Below are 19,149 nucleotides of genomic sequence, written 5' to 3' on the forward strand. Positions count from 1 at the left end.
CTTGTCAAAATTATGTGAGTGACGGAACCAAGGTTTAACTTTATGGATCAGCTCATAATCATCAGCCGTTATTGCTGCTTGTCTAGCGGTTATAACCCTTTGGTCTTCAACATGGGTTCTAATCACAGAAGATAATGAATTCTTAAATTCTTCCAAGAGAATTATTTCTCTTAGAGTTTCAACTCCCAATGCTCATACACGCCTATTAAAATGATTCTGCTTAACCCTTTCAAATTCACCAAAGTCTGTCCCTGCTGTTTCCTTAACTACCAAATCTTTTGCGTGTGTGCCTCTGAAACTAATTAATATGCACCCAAAATAGTATTTTTACTTTGTTGTGATCCTTGTACACCCCCTCTGTTAGGGAAACACAAATTTCCTGTGCCTTCCCCGTCCGTTTACCTTGCACTGGTAATGTCCTCTCGGCCTCTCCATTTGAGTTACTATTATCTCAAATGCCATGAATAATGCCTCTATGTCCTTTCCCTCAAATTTGGTTTTCTCTCTCTCCCTTCCCCCTTTTCCCTTTCTTCCCTTGCTAATCTTACCATTTCCATATAATTTCCTCATTTCAATTTCCTTTTGAAAAGCTCTTCCTCTTTTTTCATCACATCTCCATTTTTTGCAATTCCCTTTCATGCTCTAATTGCAACCAAATCCTCTCAAGATTGGGTTCCCCATCAGAAAATACTTCTGATACACTACCTAACGACTAGTTCGTGGGCTCTCCTGTGTTTCGAACAGACTCAAGCACTCAACTAAAACATTGTATATTTCTGCCCTCTTTGCTTTAACCAACCAGCACATCTACTTTTAATTCACTTGCCAATTCAATTAACTTGTCTTTTCAAAACCCTTGTAAATAAACTAAAGCCAAGCGCTCCACCTGAAGAAAGGCTGCCAGAGCCATCCTGTTAAGCTATTACAAACCCGGCACCTCTCTAATGTATACTATACCTCAAATCATTACTGTCTACCATTCCAAAAATCCCAGAATCGAGCCCCCAAATTCTGTCAAGACACCCTGGGCTGGTGTACGGTCAATTCCAGCTCCACTTGACCTGGCGTTGCAACACAGGTGAAATTAGATTTTATTTTAAATTCCTAAGGTCCTTGGTTGAGCCCATTAAATGAGAGTCCCCAGCTTTGTAACTTTAAAAGACAAGTAATTTTTTATTATGTTGTCATGTGAGAGTACCTTCAAGAAATGTTTTTTTAAAAAGAAATGTACCTTTAAGAAATGGGTGTTTATCAGTGATGTCAGAGTGTGGGTGGAGCTGGGCTGTCTGTCAGCTTTTTACTTTTGTTTTAGGCTGTTTGCTGTAGGGTGTGTTAGTTTTGTTTATAGCGTTGGAGCTGAAGCCAGACAGAACAGGTGTACTGTTGATCTCTCTGCCATGAAAAGACTATTTCTTGATCATTTAGTGAATTCAGAATTATAAATGTTCTCAATAGTGAATGTAAACCTAATGTGCTTCTGTGAAAAGGTGTTTCTTTTGTCTTCTGGAAGTTGTTTGGGAAGTTATTAAGGATTTCTCAGTGTTGTATTCTTTGGGGGTTGTATTTGAATTGATGGTTGCTAAGATGTTCACTGTATGTTTTAAAAAGGTTAACTTGAGTTCATAGAATAAACATTGTTTTGCTTTAAAAAATACTTTTCCATTTCTGCTGTATTGCCCCTGTAGAGTGGGCTGTATGCTCCCCATACCACAATCTATTAAAAGTTGTGGGTCAGGTGAACTCCATGATACACTTTGGGGTTCTCTAAACCCTGGACCATAACAAAATAGGGGCTTGTTCGGGATGAAAGTCTATCTATTGGATTGGCTTAGTGAACTTAAAGACAGTGAGGGGTAAGCATATTGTGGTTGCTTTTCAGGTGTGGAGTTCTAGTTTAAGTGGGGAGTGTGTTGTGGACAATGGCTCTTTCAGAGGCTCTGAAGTTTTTGGGGGTGGAGACGGTCACACGCAGTACCTTACAGACAGAGACTAAAAGCAGACTGTTCGATTTGGCAAAATACATTGCTTCACAGCTCCAGGGTCCCAGGTTCGATTCCGGCTTGGGTCACTGTCTGTGCGGAGTCTGTACATCCTCCCCCGTGTGTGCGTGGGTTTCCTCCGGGTGCTCCGGTTTCCTCCCACGGTCCAAAGATGTGCAGGTTAGGTGGATTGGCCATGATAAATTGCCCTTCGTGTCGGGTGGGATTACTGGGTTATGGGGATAGGGTGGAGGTGTTGACCTTGGGTAGGGTGCTCTTTCCAAGAGCCGGTGCAGACTCGATGGGCCGAATGACCTCCTGCACTGTAAAGTCTATGAAATTCTATGAAAATGCAAAAAGACGAGGTAATTATGGCAGTGGCTAAGCATTTAAAGTTGCCTAAGATACAATTTGACTCATTGGAAATGGCAAACATTCAGTTACAAATTAAACCAATGGAATTTGAGAAAGAATTAAAGCAGTTTGAATATGAAACAGAGGAAAAAGAAAAGGAGAGAGAAGCAAGGAGAAAAGAAAGAATAGCCCGAGCAGAACAAAAAGAAAGAGAAAGGGAGATACAGATCAGGGAAAAAGATAGAGAGAGTTTGAACTTCAGAAAATGACCACGAAACATGACAGTCAGTTAAAATTGGCAGACATAAAGGGAAACGTACAGTTGGGTGATAGTGATGAGGATAGTGAGAAAGAGCGCGCAGTCGAAGGCTTGGTGGGGATCTATTTAAATATGTCCAAGTATTGCCAAGGTTTGATGAGAAGGAGGTGGGAGCCTTTTTCATTTCATTGAGAAAGTAGCTAAACAAATGAAATGGCCACAGGCCATGTGGGTATTACTGATTCAAACAAAGCTGATAGGTAGGGCTAGTGAAGTGGTTGCATAACTCCTGGAGGAGGTATCTGGGATGTATGAGGAGGTGAAAAAAATCCATCTTAGATGCATATGAACTGGTGCCTGAAGCCTACAGACAAGGTTTAGAAATTTAAGGAAAAAATTTAGTCAAACATACATAGAGTTTGAAAGGATCAGAGCAATTTTGATAGGTGGATAAGGGCTTTGAAAATAGACCAAACGTATGAAGCTCTCAGAGAAATTATACTTTTGGAGGAGTTTAAAAATTCAATCCCTGAGGTAGTGCAAACTCATGTGGAAGAGTAGAGGGTTAAAACTGCAAGATTGGCAGCAGAAATGGCAGAGGATTATGAATTAGTTCATAAATCAAAGCTTGGTTTCCAACATCAGTTTCAGCCTGTGAGGGATAGAAACAGGGGACATGAAAAATGCTCAAGTGGTAAAGGTAAAGGTGATTTGATCGGAGATAATAAGGAGAGTGTACCTCAGATTAAAAAAGAAATCCAGGAGGGTGGAAAAGAAATGAAAAATTTCAAATGTTTTCAAATGTCTTTCACAAGAAATCCAAAGTTCGTAGTTTTGCCAGTGGAGCGTTGTATTTTTGAAACAAAAAGTATATTTGCTGTGTGCATTTCTTAAAGGATAGTGAAAAATGAAGCCATCTTGAAGTTGATGTGTTTTTTTTCCTTGGGGGGAGGTGTCATGTGAGTGTACCTTTAAGAAATGGGTGTTTATCAGTGATGTCAGAGTGCTGGGCTGTCTGTCAGCTTTTTACTTTCGTTTTAGGCTGTTTGCTGCAGGGTGTGTTTTAGTTTTATTTAGTATTGGAGCTGAAGCCAGACAGAGCAGGTGTACTGTTGTCCTCTCTGCCATGAAAAGACTATCTCTTGATCATTTGGTGAATTCAGAATTATAAATGTTCTCAGTAGTGAATGTAAATCTAATGTGCTTCTGTTAAAAGGTGTTTCTTTTGTCTTCTGGAAGTTGTTTGGGAAGTTATTAAGGATTACTTAGTGCTGTATTCTTTGGGGGTTGTATTTGAATTGATGGTTGCTAAGTTGTTCACTGTATGTTTTAAAAAGGTTAACTTGAGTTCATAGAATAAACATTGTTTTGCTTTAAAAAATCCTTTTCCATTTCTGCTGTATCGCACCTGTAGAGTGGGCCGTGTGCTCCCCATACCACAATCTATGACAAGTTGTGGGTCAGGTGAACGCCATGATACACTTTGGGGTTCTCTAAACTCTGGCCCAAAACAATGTACAATGTTATAGTTAAACGGGAAGAAAATGTAACTGACTATCTACCAACCCCTTTCCCAAATCCACTTCCTAAGTCGCCCCATTCTATAATATAAATATATATTTATGAAAATACCAGTGGCTAAGGGTAGTGGAAAGGGATAGCAAATATTAATAAAAGGTTAAGGATCTCTGTACTGGGATGACCTCTAGTCAATGTCTTCACATGATCCATCTCTGACAGTTCACATCCCTTCCTTGGCCTTTCTGTCTCCATTTCCAGTGATAGACTGACAACAATATTAATTACAAGCCCATGACTCCCACCACTGCCTGAGGACTCCATCCCATTCGCCCAGTTCCTCAGCCTCCTTTGGAGCTGTTTTGATGATGACACTTTAGAAAATATTGCTTCTGCCATGTCTCCCTTTATCCTTAACCAAGATCCCTGCACCACCAACCCTGCCCCATCCCCCAACCCCTTTGATTGATGGATTCGACCCATTTCCCACATCTGTGCCTTCACCCTTTCCTCCCAGAACCCCCTTGTCTTCACTTTCTACCCCACCAGGCTCCACATTCAAAGGATCATCGTCTGCCATTTCTGCCAACTCCAGCATGATGCTCCCCGTCAGCATTCCGCAGGGACTGCTCCCTCCGTGACTCCCTGGACTGCTTCTCCATCACTCCCAACTCTTCAACCCCTTCCATGACCCCCTTCCCTCGCAATTGCAGAAGGTGTAGCACCTGCCCCTTTACTTCCTCTCTCATCACTGATGAAGGCTCCAAACATTCCTTTCAGTTGAAGTTACATTTCACTTGCACCTCCTTCAATTGTACTCACTGCTCCCAATGCAGTCTCCTTTATATTGGGGAGACTAAATGCAGACTGGGTGACCACTTTGAGCAACACCTTTGCTCAACTTGCAAGCATGACCTCAACCTTACTGTTGCCTGCCAATTCTACTCCGCCTTTTGCCTTCCTGCCCACCAGTCCATCCTTGGCCTGCCTCAATGCTCCAGTGAAGCCAAACGCAAACTAGAGGAGAAGCACTTCATCTTCTGGTTGGGTGAGTTACAGCCCTCAGAACAGTAACTAATGTTGCAGGAGGTCTACTGATATGATTTTAAAATTTGAGCTTTCTAAATGTATGATCCCAAATTAATCTTTTGTGTGCCTGAAATTGCAAAATCCAATAGATTGTCATTTTGCTGGTTCAATGGCTTATTAAACATTGCTTGCTACAATCAAATTTTTAAAGCTTCAGAGTGTTGTGTTCAGATATCCCCATCCAGCATCTTGAAAGGTTGTCTCGAGATTGTAGTTTGTGTGCATAGCTAAAATGTTAGTTTGACAAATAAGTGCTAGTTCTGCAGAAAGTGTCAGCAATGCCAGTGCAAAACTGTTGCGTATGCTACACAAAGTAAATATTCTGCATTTAATCTGCATAATGAATGGTACAAAAATCTTAAACTAATTCCCAATCTATTATTTTCTGTGGCTATTGAACTGAACTGGGAAGGTTTCTTGAAATACAGTATTAAATGTGCTTTCTTTGTTTTGTTACAGTATGGATGGTGCAGACCTCTGTTTTGAAATTGTGAAAAGGGCAGATGCAGGTTTTGTTTACAGTGAAGCTGTAGCCAGGTATGTACTTGATCATTTTGAATCAAAGGGTATCTTGCCAACAAAATTCTAATCTTAACATGGATTCCATAAGTGTTATTCCTTGTATCTGAATAAAGCTCGGAGTCTTGCAGTTGAAGTAGCTGCTTTATTTTGAGTTTGTTCTCTCGCTAATGCTTATACTATGTTACATCTGAGCTGCCTGTCTGTGTCCTGCTCACCAGCTGCCATCCCTGTGAAGTGTCGCTGACTTCCTGTTTGTCTCTATTTATACCTCTCCCGTGCTCCCTCTAATGTTTGCTCAGTTGTATTGCATCTACATTGACCCCTTGTATAAATACACAGATATACAGATCACTACATCCCCCCTTTTTTCTTTATATATTTTCTGTACAGTGTTAAAGGAAATTGTACAAAACAGTTAGATTACTAATGGCATGTATATTTGTACAAGTGGTGATGATATTGGTTATTATGCAAAGCCAATTAATATTTATGAGTCCAATCTTAAACCACTGATGTTGACTGACGTGGACTTTTTTCTGTGCTTGTGGTACCGATGTTGTGTCTCATGTGCCTTGAAAGCTGGTATGCTTGCTTGTTCTGGAGCAGATGTGAATTCGTGAGATTCGTTGTCATGCCATGGCATGTTTGTAGTCTTGTCATTGTTTTGCAGTGTGCTGTGGCATTGTCCTTCATGTGCAGAGTTGTACCATGTTGTACAGGTCATTGTTTCATTGTTGTTGTTTCTGTCTTTGGTGTTTTCGTTGTCGTTCTTGCTGTTTTTGTCGTTTCTGTCTTTGTTGTTTTCGTTGTTGTTCTTGTTCTTTTTGTCGTGCATGTTGTTTCTGCTTTTGTTGTTTTTGTTGCGCTCAATGAGTGTTGGATAATTTGAGTAATTGTCACAGTTATTGGTGTGAGTTTCCTCTGTGGTATCTGCTGTTTCATTGAGCGTTTCTTCTTGAGGATTGTGAGAATGATCTGATGTTGCATTGATGTTGGTGACATCAGTTATTTGTGGTGGATTTGATTCCTCTTCTTTGCTTCCTTGGTGCTCCTCTTCTGGAGTCATTTGTGGTGGATTTGACTCCTCTTCTTTGGTCTCTTGGTGCTTCCCTTCTGGAGTCATTTCTGGTTCATTTGAATCATCATTGATTTTGTAGTGCTCCTCTTTTGGAGTCATTTCAGGTTCACTTGAATCATCATTGATTTCTTTGTGCTCCACTTCTGGAGTTATTTCTGGTTCATTTGAATCACCTGTGGTTTCTTGATGCTCCTCTTCTGGAGTCAAAATCTTCACGATTTCATTTGACGTGGTCTCTCTGGACTCATGAGTAGCCCTCCTCTGATTGCTGAGTGCTTCTGTGCAGATGAGCTGAGATCTATCAGTCTCGCTGTGATCCTGCACATCCTGTATGGGAATTGTGATTTCTTCGTCACTTGTCTCACATACAGTGGGTAGACATTCAGTGTCTTCTTGTTGGTTAAATGAGCTGGGTAGACTTTCATAATCATCTTCTGGTGGCTCAAATAAGCTTGATAGACCTTCATGGTCTTGTTCATGCATGGATTTCGCTATGGAGTCTTGAGTTGCTTCCATTTTGGAGTCTTGTAACGAGCTCTTTGTGGAGGCTTGTATTGCTCTCTCTGTGGAGTCTTTCATCGCTCTCTGTGTGGAGTCATGCAGTGGTCTCGCTGTGGAGTCTTTCATCGCTCTCTGGGTGGAGTCGTGCAATGATCTCGCTATGGAGTCTTGAGTTGCTTCCATTTTGGAGTCTTATAACGAGCTCTCTGTGGAGTCTTTCATCGCTCTCTGTGTGGCTTCGTCGTCTTCTTGGGTATTTGACAGGTTGCTGTCATCCAATGTATCGACGATCTGCCATGACATCATGGTACTGGATTCATCTACCATGAGTAGAGTCGTGTTGAGCTGTGCAACCGTGTTGCTGATGCTGTGATCAGCAGATCCGAATAACTCAGCCATGTCTGAGTCGTATTGTGTGTATTGTTCGATAGACAAATCATCTCTTTTTGTTTCGGAGTTGTCATTGTGCTCTTCACTTTGGGTGGTGCAGGCTGCTTGTGCCAGGCAGTTGTGAAAGTTATTTTCAACTGCTGGTGTAAGTTCAAGCATTGTTCTGTCTTTCGAGGTAAGGAAATTGGGTTTTGCAGCTTTAAAAAATGTTTTTTCGATTTTTCGGGCATTTCCCTTTTAAGGAGCGTGATATCAGGATGCTCGTGATGTAAAGCGTAGAAATCGATTACACATGCGCAATTCGATTTTCCTTTACTGTGCGCTTTTTCTTCAACTGCGCATGTGCGGAATCATCTTCGAACGGTGTGCTCTTTTTGTTCAACTGTGCATGCGCAGAACGGTTTTCGCGCAAAACGGATGATTTCAACTGCGCATGCGTGGCTTTGGTTCCTGCGTATGCGCAGACGCAGAATTTCATTTTTTGTTCCCCGGAGACTGTAAAATGTGCTCAGACAACATTTTAATGTGTATTTCAGTGTTTTTTCCTTGTAAAAAGTTAAAGTTTTTTCTTTCAATCTGGACTTTTCAATCGCGATTTCTAGAATTAACCCTTTCTGTTCTGGTGGTGATTGTTTGAGTTTTGCATCACTCATTCCCTGTGCAATTTGGTCTCCAAGCATTGAATGTTTTAAAGCAGCATTGTTACTGGTGTTACAGTACTGTTCAAATTTTTTCAGTATTACTTCGAATTTGATGCTGTCTTCACCTTTCAAGTATCTAAAGCAATTATAGATTTCTCTAGCTTCATGACCCGCTGTTGCGAGTAGCAGCACTATTTTCATTGCGTCAGAGACTTCAAATCATTAGCTACAATACATATTGAAACATCTGTTCAAACCTTTTCCAGTTATTACTTAAATTCCCGCTTGTGTTCTACGCTTTACATCACGAGCATCATGATGTCACAAGACACGGACCACGCCCCTTCAAAGGGAAATGCCCGAAAAATCGAACTTCCAACCAATTTCATTGAATTAGCGAAGTCTTCCCACGTCGAATGTATGGTACGAGTTTTCTTGCCATTTTGGTCTTTCTTTGTCTGCATCTTCTGTAATCTTATAGTAAGCGTTCTGAAGTCACCTGGTACCATGTATTATTCCTTGTGTCTGAATAAAGCTCGTAGTCTTGCAGTTGAAGTAGATGCTTTATTTTGAGTTTGTTCTCTCTCCAGCGCTTATACTATGTTACATCTGAGCTGCCTGTCTGTGTCTTGCTCACCAGCTGCCATCCCTGTGAAGTGTCGCTGACTTCCTGTTCGTCTCTATTTATACCTCTCCCGTGCTCCCTCTCGTGCTTGCTCGGTTGACCCCTTGTGTAAATACACAGATATACAGATAACGACACCATAGTTTTGAATCAATTCATTGCTACTAAAATACTGGTGCAACATGGTTGTGTACCAATGTGTTGCACAACAGTGTGGGAGATGACTGGTTTGTGTTCTCATTTATTTGCCTGTGAAGGATTTTTCTCTGCATAGCAAAATTGTAAACATGCTTGTAAAGAATGTGACCATGCAAGGTGCAAGAGGAACATTCGTGCCAGTTTGGTCTCAGTGAGGAAAGAACAGAAGTCATATAGAAAAGGGAGAAATGGAATAAATAGATGGAGAGGAGATACATGAATCGAGTTTCCCTGATTAGCTATTGTGCACCTCTTGTTGGATACTTAAGAATTAACATGCATGGTATTTGAATGCATAGCTTTGCTTGCCTTTTTTTGGGAATGGTGTACTACAGAGAAAGAATTAAGCAAAACGTACAAAGATAAATTTGATCATTCAATGGGGTACATGTTCATTGTATGAACTTGTAATAATTATATACTGGCTTCTGATATTTTGATTTGCAATTCAACATTATTATACAGGCTAGCCAATGATGAACAATTCTGTTTGTGACACTGATGCTTAACTTAGAGTGAAAACTGAACACAGAAATCTAGAATTAATCAAATGCTGTAAATGTATAAAAGGTTATTAACATCTGACGCTAAATTAATATTTCAGCTGGAATTTCTGCTAAAACATTGATATTTACTTGGTCCTTTTATCTTTTCCCTATATTTCTTTTCTTTGGTCCTGGGAATCACTATTGTTTATTGCCCATCCCTAATTCTGCTTCAAACCTTAGAATCAACAGAATCCATATGGTGTAGGTATATCTATAGTTCTGTTAGATAGTAGCTTGATACCACGGAGTGGCTTAGCTTACTAGGCTATTTTAGAGGGCAGTTAAAAGTCAACCACAATGCCGTGAGTGGAATTACATACATAGGCTGGATCACGTAAAGGTGGCAGATTTCCTTGCCATAGAAATGTTACGATGCAGTAAGAAACCATTCAAGTCATCGTGCCTGCCCCGGCCATGAAAGAGAAAAAATAAACTAGCTGATCATTTTAATTTCTTTTTCTTGCCCATAGCCTTCAGGTTGCAACACTTCAGATGCAGATCCAGTACCTTTTAAAAACGTTGAGTGTTTCAGCCTCAACCAGCAACTTGGGCATTTAATTGCCCCTTAGTGCCCAAGGGTTAGGTGGGGTTACAGGGATGGGGCGGGGGATTGGGCCTAGGTAGGGTGCTCTTTTGGAGGGGCAGTGCTGACTCGACAGGCCGAATGGCTTCCTTTTGCATTGTAGAGATTCTATGAATTCCAGACGCCCACCACGCTCTTGATGAAATAGTCTTTCTTCATGTCTCCTCTAAGCTTTCTACCAATCACCTTAAATCTATGTCCACTGGTAATAGTTTTTCCTGTCTCGGCTTCTCATTATTTTGTACACCTTAATTAGGTCACCTCTTAACCTCTTCTGTTCTAAGGCAAATATTCCTAGCCTATACAATCGTTCATCATAGCTGCAATTTTCAAGGCAGATTTACTTCCCTCAAGCGCATTACTGAATCAGATGGACTTTTAAGACAAATTGATAGTTTCAGTCACTATTAGTGATGCCATATTTTTATTTCATATTTTCATTCCCCCCTATCAACTTAATTTAGTTTCCCCAACTGCTGTGTTGAGATTTGAATGTGTGTTCCAGGCATCTTGAGTATCCATTGAGTATCAAAACCATTATGCTGCCTATATCAGAATTGTTTAACCTGATTTGATATTTCTCTTGAATAATAATTCCCACAAAATAATTCTGAAGAATTTTAAAAACTATTTTGGTACATTTAACGAACCCTATTCTGAAACATCAAATATTAAGCAGTTAGTCTCTGGGAATGTACTGTGTTTTTTTGTTAAATATGAAAGATATTAGTTATGTGATATTTTGAACCTTCTGGCATGGATTCTGAGTTATAAATATTGGAATTTAAGTTTCTTCCCTATTGAAGGGGGGGCAGAAGAAGAGAGGATTGTTCTTAATTGGCCTGAAAATCTAAAATAATCATGAATAAAAGGAAATAAAAACATTCAACGGGTATATAGTAGCCTTGGATGATGTCAAGGGGGCACATTGAGCAGGCAATTGGGGAATGAACAGGGCATTGCAGAAGATTATTAAATAATCATTGCATTTTGATGGTCTTGGGTGGAGAAATGCACAGGACAACATCTATAGGAAAACAAATATCCCATAAAATTGCCTTATTTACTTTCCATTGATGTCCACCCATTCATTTGGGTTGGTATAATAATTGATCCCTGCTTAACATTAACATAGTTAAAGCTTTGTCCCAATGTACTGAGCACAATAGGGAGAATACGTCTGTTTAAAGGTCCAAGGTTGTTTGCCACAGAATTCATGTTTTGTGGCCTTCATGCACACATGATATTTCTCCCAGCACTCCTGTTCCCACCCTCCATTCTTGCTTTTTAAGTCCCTGGTCTCCATTGCCAACACTGGACACTTCTTCAGATTCTCCTCCTCCCTTCACTCCCATTCCCCCACTCAGCTCGCAGAGGTCCGAGGATGACTTCAGCTGTTGCCTGCACTGACCAGTTTATGCCACTAGATGGTGCTTGATCAATCTAAAATCAGGCAAATCATTTTCCTACATTTACAGTACCTGTATTGTATTATTGCACTTTTTAAATACTTAGTGATTTTAAGTTATTTCAGCTAGGAATGCTCAGTTCAGACTGTGCATGTCCAGTATAAAATTTCAACATGTTTTTCAGGTGGCACGGTAGCACAGTGGTTAGCACTGTTACTTCACAGCACCAAGGTCCCGGGTTCGATTCCCGCTTGGGTCACTGTCTGTGTGGAGTCTGCAAGTTCTCCCTGTGTCTGCGTGGGTTTCCTCCGGGTGCTTCGGGTTCCTTCCACAATTCCCGAAATACGTACTTGTTAGGTAAATTGGACATTCTAAATTTGTGTACCCGAACAGGTGCGGAGTGTGGCGACTAAGGGATTTTCACAGTAACTTCATTGCAGAATTAATGTAAGCCTACTTGTGACACTAATAAAGATTATTATTATTAAATGTTTGAAGGAATCAAACTCTGATTTTGACATTGATTCACTTCAAAGTTGTTTGACCTAAAGTCGTGATTTTCAGGAACGCAACAACAACTTTGAAGTGAGTATATACTGTAATTAATAAATATATTATATTTGATGAAGTAAAAAAACATTGTTTCTCCTATATTTAATGTAACTGTAGGGGAGACATCTTTTGCAACCTAGGAAGAATTACTCAGCAAATATCTGGTTTTAAACTCCAACCCATATTCTGAATTTATATATGTGCCAACACTGACCTTCATATTTTGCAAGTGCTGTTATGGGAATTATCCTTTTAAAGATAAAACTGTAATTGTGATTTAAATTTGGACAGTTCTGCTAGCACAATCAGAATGTGCTATGCGGCATATCATCTTGGAGAAACTATTGATTTCTTTAGTTACCTTATATTTTTTTCTCGAGCTTATGGCTTAACATCTATGCATCAGCAGTCATTTATGTATTTGACATTGGTATTGCCAATCTCAGAATGGTTGTATAGTGCTTATGGTTCAAACATTCAGCTCGATAGAAGCCAAGAAGTGGTTGAGGAAAGAACAGAACATTTTGGAAATTCACAGTTGGTCAATCAGCATCTGTAAATAATTGGAGTTTGTTCTTGAATTTTAGTTGTTGCTAATAATGTCTTGGCTTATATGTTAATTTGAGACAAAACTCTGAGGCCACACGTGGTTAAAATTGATTCTGTTTTCTGATGGATAAAAAGCCCACTGTGGAACCTGTTCTAAAATGAATTTATCCCCCAGTCATCCATTGTTAGGAATTTAACATGCCCTGCAACGTTTTGGCCTTGTGCACGCAATGTTTGCTCTTGGTATTTAGACCATAAGACATGGGAGCAGAATCAGGCCACTAGGCCTATCTATCTCTGTCTGAAAGACACTCCGTGATTTGGCCTCCACAGCCTTCTGCGGCAAAGAATTCCACAGATATTCACCACCCTCTGGTTGAAGAAATTCCTCTTCATCTCTGTTTTAAAGGATTGTCCCTTTCGTCTGAGATTGTGTCCTCTGCTTCTAGTTTTTCCTACAAGTGGAAACATCCTCTCCACGTTCACTCTATCCAGGCCTCGCAGTATCCTGTAAGTTTCAATAAGATCCCCCTTATCCTTCTAAACTCCAACGCGTACAGACCCAGAGTCCTCAACTGTTCCTCATACGACAAGCTCTTCATTCCAGGGATCATTCTTGTGAACCTCCTCTGGACCCTTTCCAAAGCCAGTACATCCTTCCTTGGATACGGAGCCCAATGCTCACAATACTCCAAATGGGGTCTCACCAGAGCCCCATAGAGCCTCAAATGTACACCCTGGTCTTGTATTCTAGCCCTCTCGACTAAAATGCTAACATTGCATTTGCCTTCCTGTTTATTTTATAAATTTAGAGTACCCAATTAATTTTTTCTAATTAAGGGGCAATTTAGCGTGGCTAATCCACCAACCCTGCACATCTTTGGGTTGTGGGGGTGAAACCCACGCAACACGGGGAAAATGTGCAAACTCCACACGGACAGTGACCCAGAGCTGGGATCAAACCTGGGACCTCGGTGCCGTGAGACAGCAGTGCTACTCACTGCGCCACCGTGCTGTCCCCGCATTTGCCTTCCTAATTGCTGACTGAACCTACACGTTAACCTTAAGAGAATCGTGAACAAGGATTCCCAAGTCCCTTTGTGCTTCTGTTTTCTTAAGCATCTCCTCATTTAGAAAATAGTCTATGCCTCCATTTCTCCTTCCAAAGTGCATAACCTCACACTTTTCCACATTGTATGCCATCTGCCACTTCTCTGCCCACTCTCTTAGCCTGCCCAAGTATTTCTGCAGCCCGCCTGCTTCCTCAATACTACCTGTCCCTCTACAGATCTTTGTATCATCTGCAAACTTAGCAACCGTGCCTTCAGTTCCTCCTTCCAAATCATTAATATATATTGTGAAAAATTGTGGTCCCAGCACCGACCCCTGAGGCACGGTGCTATTCTGAAAAAGACCCCTTTATCCCCACTCTCTGCCTTCTGCCAGTCAGCCAATCCTCTATCCATGCCAGGATCTTACCCTTAACATGATGGGCTCTTAACTTATTTAACAGTCTCCTATGCTTCATATTAAGTGTCACTTTTCCCTTTTATTGCCTCTTGTTCAGTTAAATTCAGATACCCACTTGAAGGTTTCAAGCCAGGATGATGCTAACTCAGACGTATGTATTTATATCTCTATATATTCTGTGGGCCCAATTCTCCCCAAAAATTAAAAAAGTTAATTTGTAGCGTGTTTTCAGGGATTTTCCTGCCGGTCCTACCGGCGGATTCCTCACCGCTATTTAATGACACTTAGTCACTTTTTGGGGCCCTGGGTAGTTTCTCACCAGTTTAGGCCACTCTTCGAATTTTTTTTTGGGCTGAGAAGCTGAATTCCGAGTTCAGGCCATCATTTTGAAAGGGTGCCCCGAATTCTGTGAGCTTGTAGGACCCCCACACTGCCCATCCATGGGCAATGTCATCCCCACACACATGGAGACTACCCCACACCCCCCAAGTGAGGAGATCCCGCTATGGGGTCCCTGCGGGTCCCCCCTCTTCAGGCATCCCCAAGCCCCCTTGCAGTAGTAACCCCTTCCTTCTAGGATCCCCACCCCATCACGCAACAAACCTCCCGGAGGCCCCTCCTTACCTGCCCTGCACTCCCCACCCTTCAAACTCCCTCCACCCTCATTTCATGGCATGGCGCCCCCTTGCCCCCTGACCCGTGGCAATGGCACTCAGGCACCCTTGCACTGTCAACCCGGCACTCAGATAGTGCTCCTGATGGCTTGGCAGTGCCAGGGTGGCAGTGTCAGCTGGGCAGTGTCAAGGTGCCCACATATCACAGGGGCTTTTCACAGTAACGTCATACTTGTGACAATAAAAGGTTATTATTATTCCAGAGAGCAGCACGGTGGCGCAGTGGGTTAGCACTGCGGCCTCACTGCGCCGAGGTCCCAGGTTCAATCCCGGCTCTGGGTCACTGTCCGTGTGGAGTTTGCACTTTCTCCTAGCGTTTGCGTGGGATTCGCCCCCACAACCCAAAAATGTGCAAGCTAGGTAGATTGGCCACGCCAAATTGCCCCTTAATTGGAAAAAATGAATTGGGTACTCTAAATTAAAAAAATAAAAACATTTATTAAAAATAAAAAATAAATTATTATTATTCCAGGGGGAGGGTCAGGGAGCCACCCTGCATTTACCCTGACCACCCAGGAGTCTCTAGTGGCCTGGGAGACTCCCCCGGGTGCTGTTCAGCCTGATCTACATTTGTGTGGACCTGCACTGATCGGCGCACGGCTGCAGCCTCACTGGGGAAGCCAAGGAATCGCATGAGGCCTCTGGATCCCGCGCAGGGAGGTCGTAAGTAGGTTTCCAACCTACTTCTGCGAGTGTCATTCGGTCCCGCCCATTTGTAATGACTTCGGAGAATCCCAGGAGGCGCGGAGCCTGTAGGGAGGCTCACTAGAGGCCTCTCCCGGCATTCTCCGGCCCTGTTGCGCTCAAGTGAGAACCCAGCACGGCCTGAGAATCGTGCCCTGTGTAGTAATTAAACAGTATGACTTTGGATTTGCAATTATATAAAACTTTAGCGAGACCACACTTGAAGTATTGTGTGTAGTTTTGGTCTGCTGATTGAAATAAAAATATAACTGCCACAGAGGGAGTACAGAAAGGTTCACTGAATTAATTCCTGCGGATGAAGGAATTGTCCTGTAATAAAAGATTATTAGATTGGGCCTTTATTCTCTGGAGTTTAGAAGAGTAGGAGGTTATCTCATACAAACATACAAAATTCTTAAGAGCTTGATAGGGTAGATGCAGGAAGGATATTTCGCTAGGCTGGGGGATCTAGGACCAGGGTACGCGGGCTGAGATGAGGAGTTTCTTCAATCAGAGGGTCATGAATCTTTGGAACTCTCTTCCCGAGAGAGCTGTGGAGATTCAGTTGTTGTATGTTCAAGACTGAGATCAATGTTAATGATATGTAGAAATCTATCAAAGGATATGAGGGTAGTGCACGAAAATGGTGTTGAGGTAGAAGATCAGCCATGATTTCACTGAATAGCAGAGCGGACTTAAAGGGCTGAATGGCCTAATCTTCCTTATGTCCTTGGATGTCCTTTGCTGAAGGTTGAGGTCATAATTTCATCTTAATCTCTTGGGAGTTATCCATATCTAGAAGTTTTCCTGGGTTTATCAATTTGCCTCCTATGTTCTACGTCAGATATAATTTACAAAATTAGAGTTCCTGGAAACACCAAGAAGGCCCTTTTTATTTTTCAGTTGTATCCTTTTGCACTATTCTAAGAATATGAAGATTGTGTTACTCGGTCGGATACAGTTCAAGAAAGTCAATGCTTAATGCACAGAGATGTACTGCTTAGCTATTTTATAAATGACTACATTCAGGTTCATCAATTAGAAGATCTGGATTCAGTCTGTTGCTGGTATTGTTCAAGCTCCTTTGAAGAATAAATAGATTTCTACTACTGGGAGAAAGTGCAGTCTTAAAACTTATTTGAGAAAGTACACCTGTTTCACGATATGGCTGCAATCATATCCAGCTTTCCACCAGAAAAACCTTAGCTCTCTCCAACCTGATCAGAGGATCCCTGACATGGTCCCCATCTTTACTACCTAACAAGCATGTCTTTCAGGACTTCTGTGTGGAAACTGGAGCACACGGAGGAAACCCACGCAGACACTGAGAGAACGTGCAGACTCCGCACAGACAGTGACCCAAGCCGGGAGTCGAACCTGGGACCCTGGTGCTGTGAAGCAACAGTGCTAAACACTGCGCTACAATGCTGCCCACACTCCACTGGGGTCTAGAAGTGGACTGTTTCTCTGTCCGCAGGTCTACCCAGTGAGGAGTGTGGTCAGATACCATGATCGCCGAGTACTCTGCCCTGCCACTCTAGGAATCAGCGACTTGTCCAAAACAAAGAAATCTATTCGGGAATAACATCTGTGAACATTTGAAAAAAGCAAAACTCCCTCGACTTGGGCCTCCCAAAGTGCCACGGATGTACACCCCCCATGAGCTGCATGAATTTCAACAGATCCCCAGCCACGCCGACGTCCTACCATTCGGGCCTTGAACATTCCAAGTTACCAATCAAGTGACGAGGCACCTGACATGGTCCCCATGTCACCCCCCCCACCCACCCACACACACACACACACTCAGCCATACTTTTGTTTGAGCCAAACCCCCCAGGTCCTCGAGCTATACCTTATGAGGCCACCTCCAGGCTTCCACTGCCATCGAATCCCAGTTCGCAGCACCTTAATAAAACTCAGACCGTCAGCTGTCCCATGCACCCCTCCTAAATCTCACCTTCAAGTTAAATCAAAAGAAAGAAATATACAAAACTCCACCCTCCTCGCCCCATTTTGTCCCCCACATCTCTTCCGCGTACTGGTTTTCACACCAGCATAATGGCCCCCGCACGAAGCCCACAACTACCCTGAACCTGCCAAAACACCTATACCTGATTGCAGACAAATAAAAAGTAAAGTACGCGAGTAAGCAGATAACCCCCCCCCCTCCCCCCCCAGCTCGTGAGCACCAGTCCCGCCTCAAGAACAAAGAAGGTAACCGAGAGGAGAGCGATTGACAGAGGAACTTAGTAATAGTATTAGAATACACAGCAATCAACTAATAATACAGTCCCCAACAACTCAGAACATGAACATTTTAGCAGTTTAATATATTTACAAGTTCCCAATCCCTTGGTCTCGAAGAATCTTATCCGCCTCCTCCGGAATGTCCATTCCTTTTTACGAAAGGTGATCGAGAGAGCTGGATGCAGCATACCAAATCTCACCCCTTCCTTGTGGAGAACTGCATTGACTTTATTAAAACCGGCATGGCGTTTAACCAGTTCCGCACCTCAATTGGGGTATATCCTGATGATGCTCCCCTCCCACACACTTCCTTGCCTGCCTGGCCCATCTCAGGATTTTTTCCTTGTCCAGGAATCTATGCAGACGCACCAACATCACCCTTGGTTGTTCATCTGCCTTCGGTTTCCTTCTCAGCGCCCTGTATGTGCAATCCACCTCTGAGGGATGATGAAAAACCTCCTCCACTACCAGCTTCCGCAGCATCTGTGCCACATATTTCGAAAGTTGCAAACCTTCCAGCCCCTCTGGGGGACCCGCTATCCGGACATTCAGCCGCTGCTCTCGGTTCCCAGCTCGTCCACTGTATCCCGTATCTTTTTAAAGCTGCCAGCAATTAGGGAAAGTTCTGCTTCCATCACAGCCAACCGGTCCTCGTGTTCGGCGACACATTCCTCCATATTTTGGAGCAAAGCATCCGGGGACTCCAACCGCTGCTCAAACCTCTCCACTGCTGCTTTTATCAGGTCAATAGCCCTTACTAGGTCTTCAGAGGTTTCCATCCTCTGTTTCTGAAATTGTGTCGTTAAGAAGTCGACTAATTGGGCCGTAGACCATTGGGCCGGGAGTACAGGCTGTGGGCCCGCCGCCATCGCGCCTTCCACCACTCTCTCCAGAGCCTCGCGGTCTGTCTGCTGCCATTTTGTTTTCCTCCGTTGCTTTCCGTTGAATGCATGCCGGACCGCTCAAAATCTGCCGGCACTACTGCTATGCAACTCTGACTTTGGGACTGAATTCAGAAGTCCGTTCGGGACTTTATATATTTAAAAAATAAAAAGAAAGAAATCCATGTGGGAGCCACTAAGTCCATGGCCGTCTACTGCATGGCCGCCACCAGAAGTCCTTGATCTGTTTCTTAACACCCTTCTAAAAATACAGCTAACTGATTAAACTTTTGGCTGCTGTTCTTAAGATCTCCCCATTTCAGCTCAGTGACTACTTTTATCTGATTATATCTCTTGAGGTGTAGCTTCGATAAAATAACTATATAAATGCATTG

The 19,149-nt window shown here is 42.5% G+C and overlaps 1 protein-coding gene across 12 annotated transcripts in view; it reads left to right on the forward strand.

Annotated features, from left to right (window-relative positions):
- caska (calcium/calmodulin-dependent serine protein kinase a) overlaps window positions 1–19,149 on the forward strand; it is a 783,320-nt gene that overhangs the window by 187,488 nt on the left and 576,683 nt on the right. For all 12 annotated transcript variants that reach the window (XM_072513849.1, XM_072513855.1, XM_072513858.1 and 9 more), the window contains exon 4: window positions 5,659–5,736. In XM_072513849.1, the coding sequence (XP_072369950.1) occupies window positions 5,659–5,736 (78 nt within the window). The remainder of the gene's footprint in view (window positions 1–5,658; window positions 5,737–19,149) is intronic.

Source organism: Scyliorhinus torazame, chromosome 8, assembly GCF_047496885.1.
Source record: "Scyliorhinus torazame isolate Kashiwa2021f chromosome 8, sScyTor2.1, whole genome shotgun sequence".
In the NCBI taxonomy this organism is placed as follows: domain Eukaryota; kingdom Metazoa; phylum Chordata; class Chondrichthyes; order Carcharhiniformes; family Scyliorhinidae; genus Scyliorhinus; species Scyliorhinus torazame.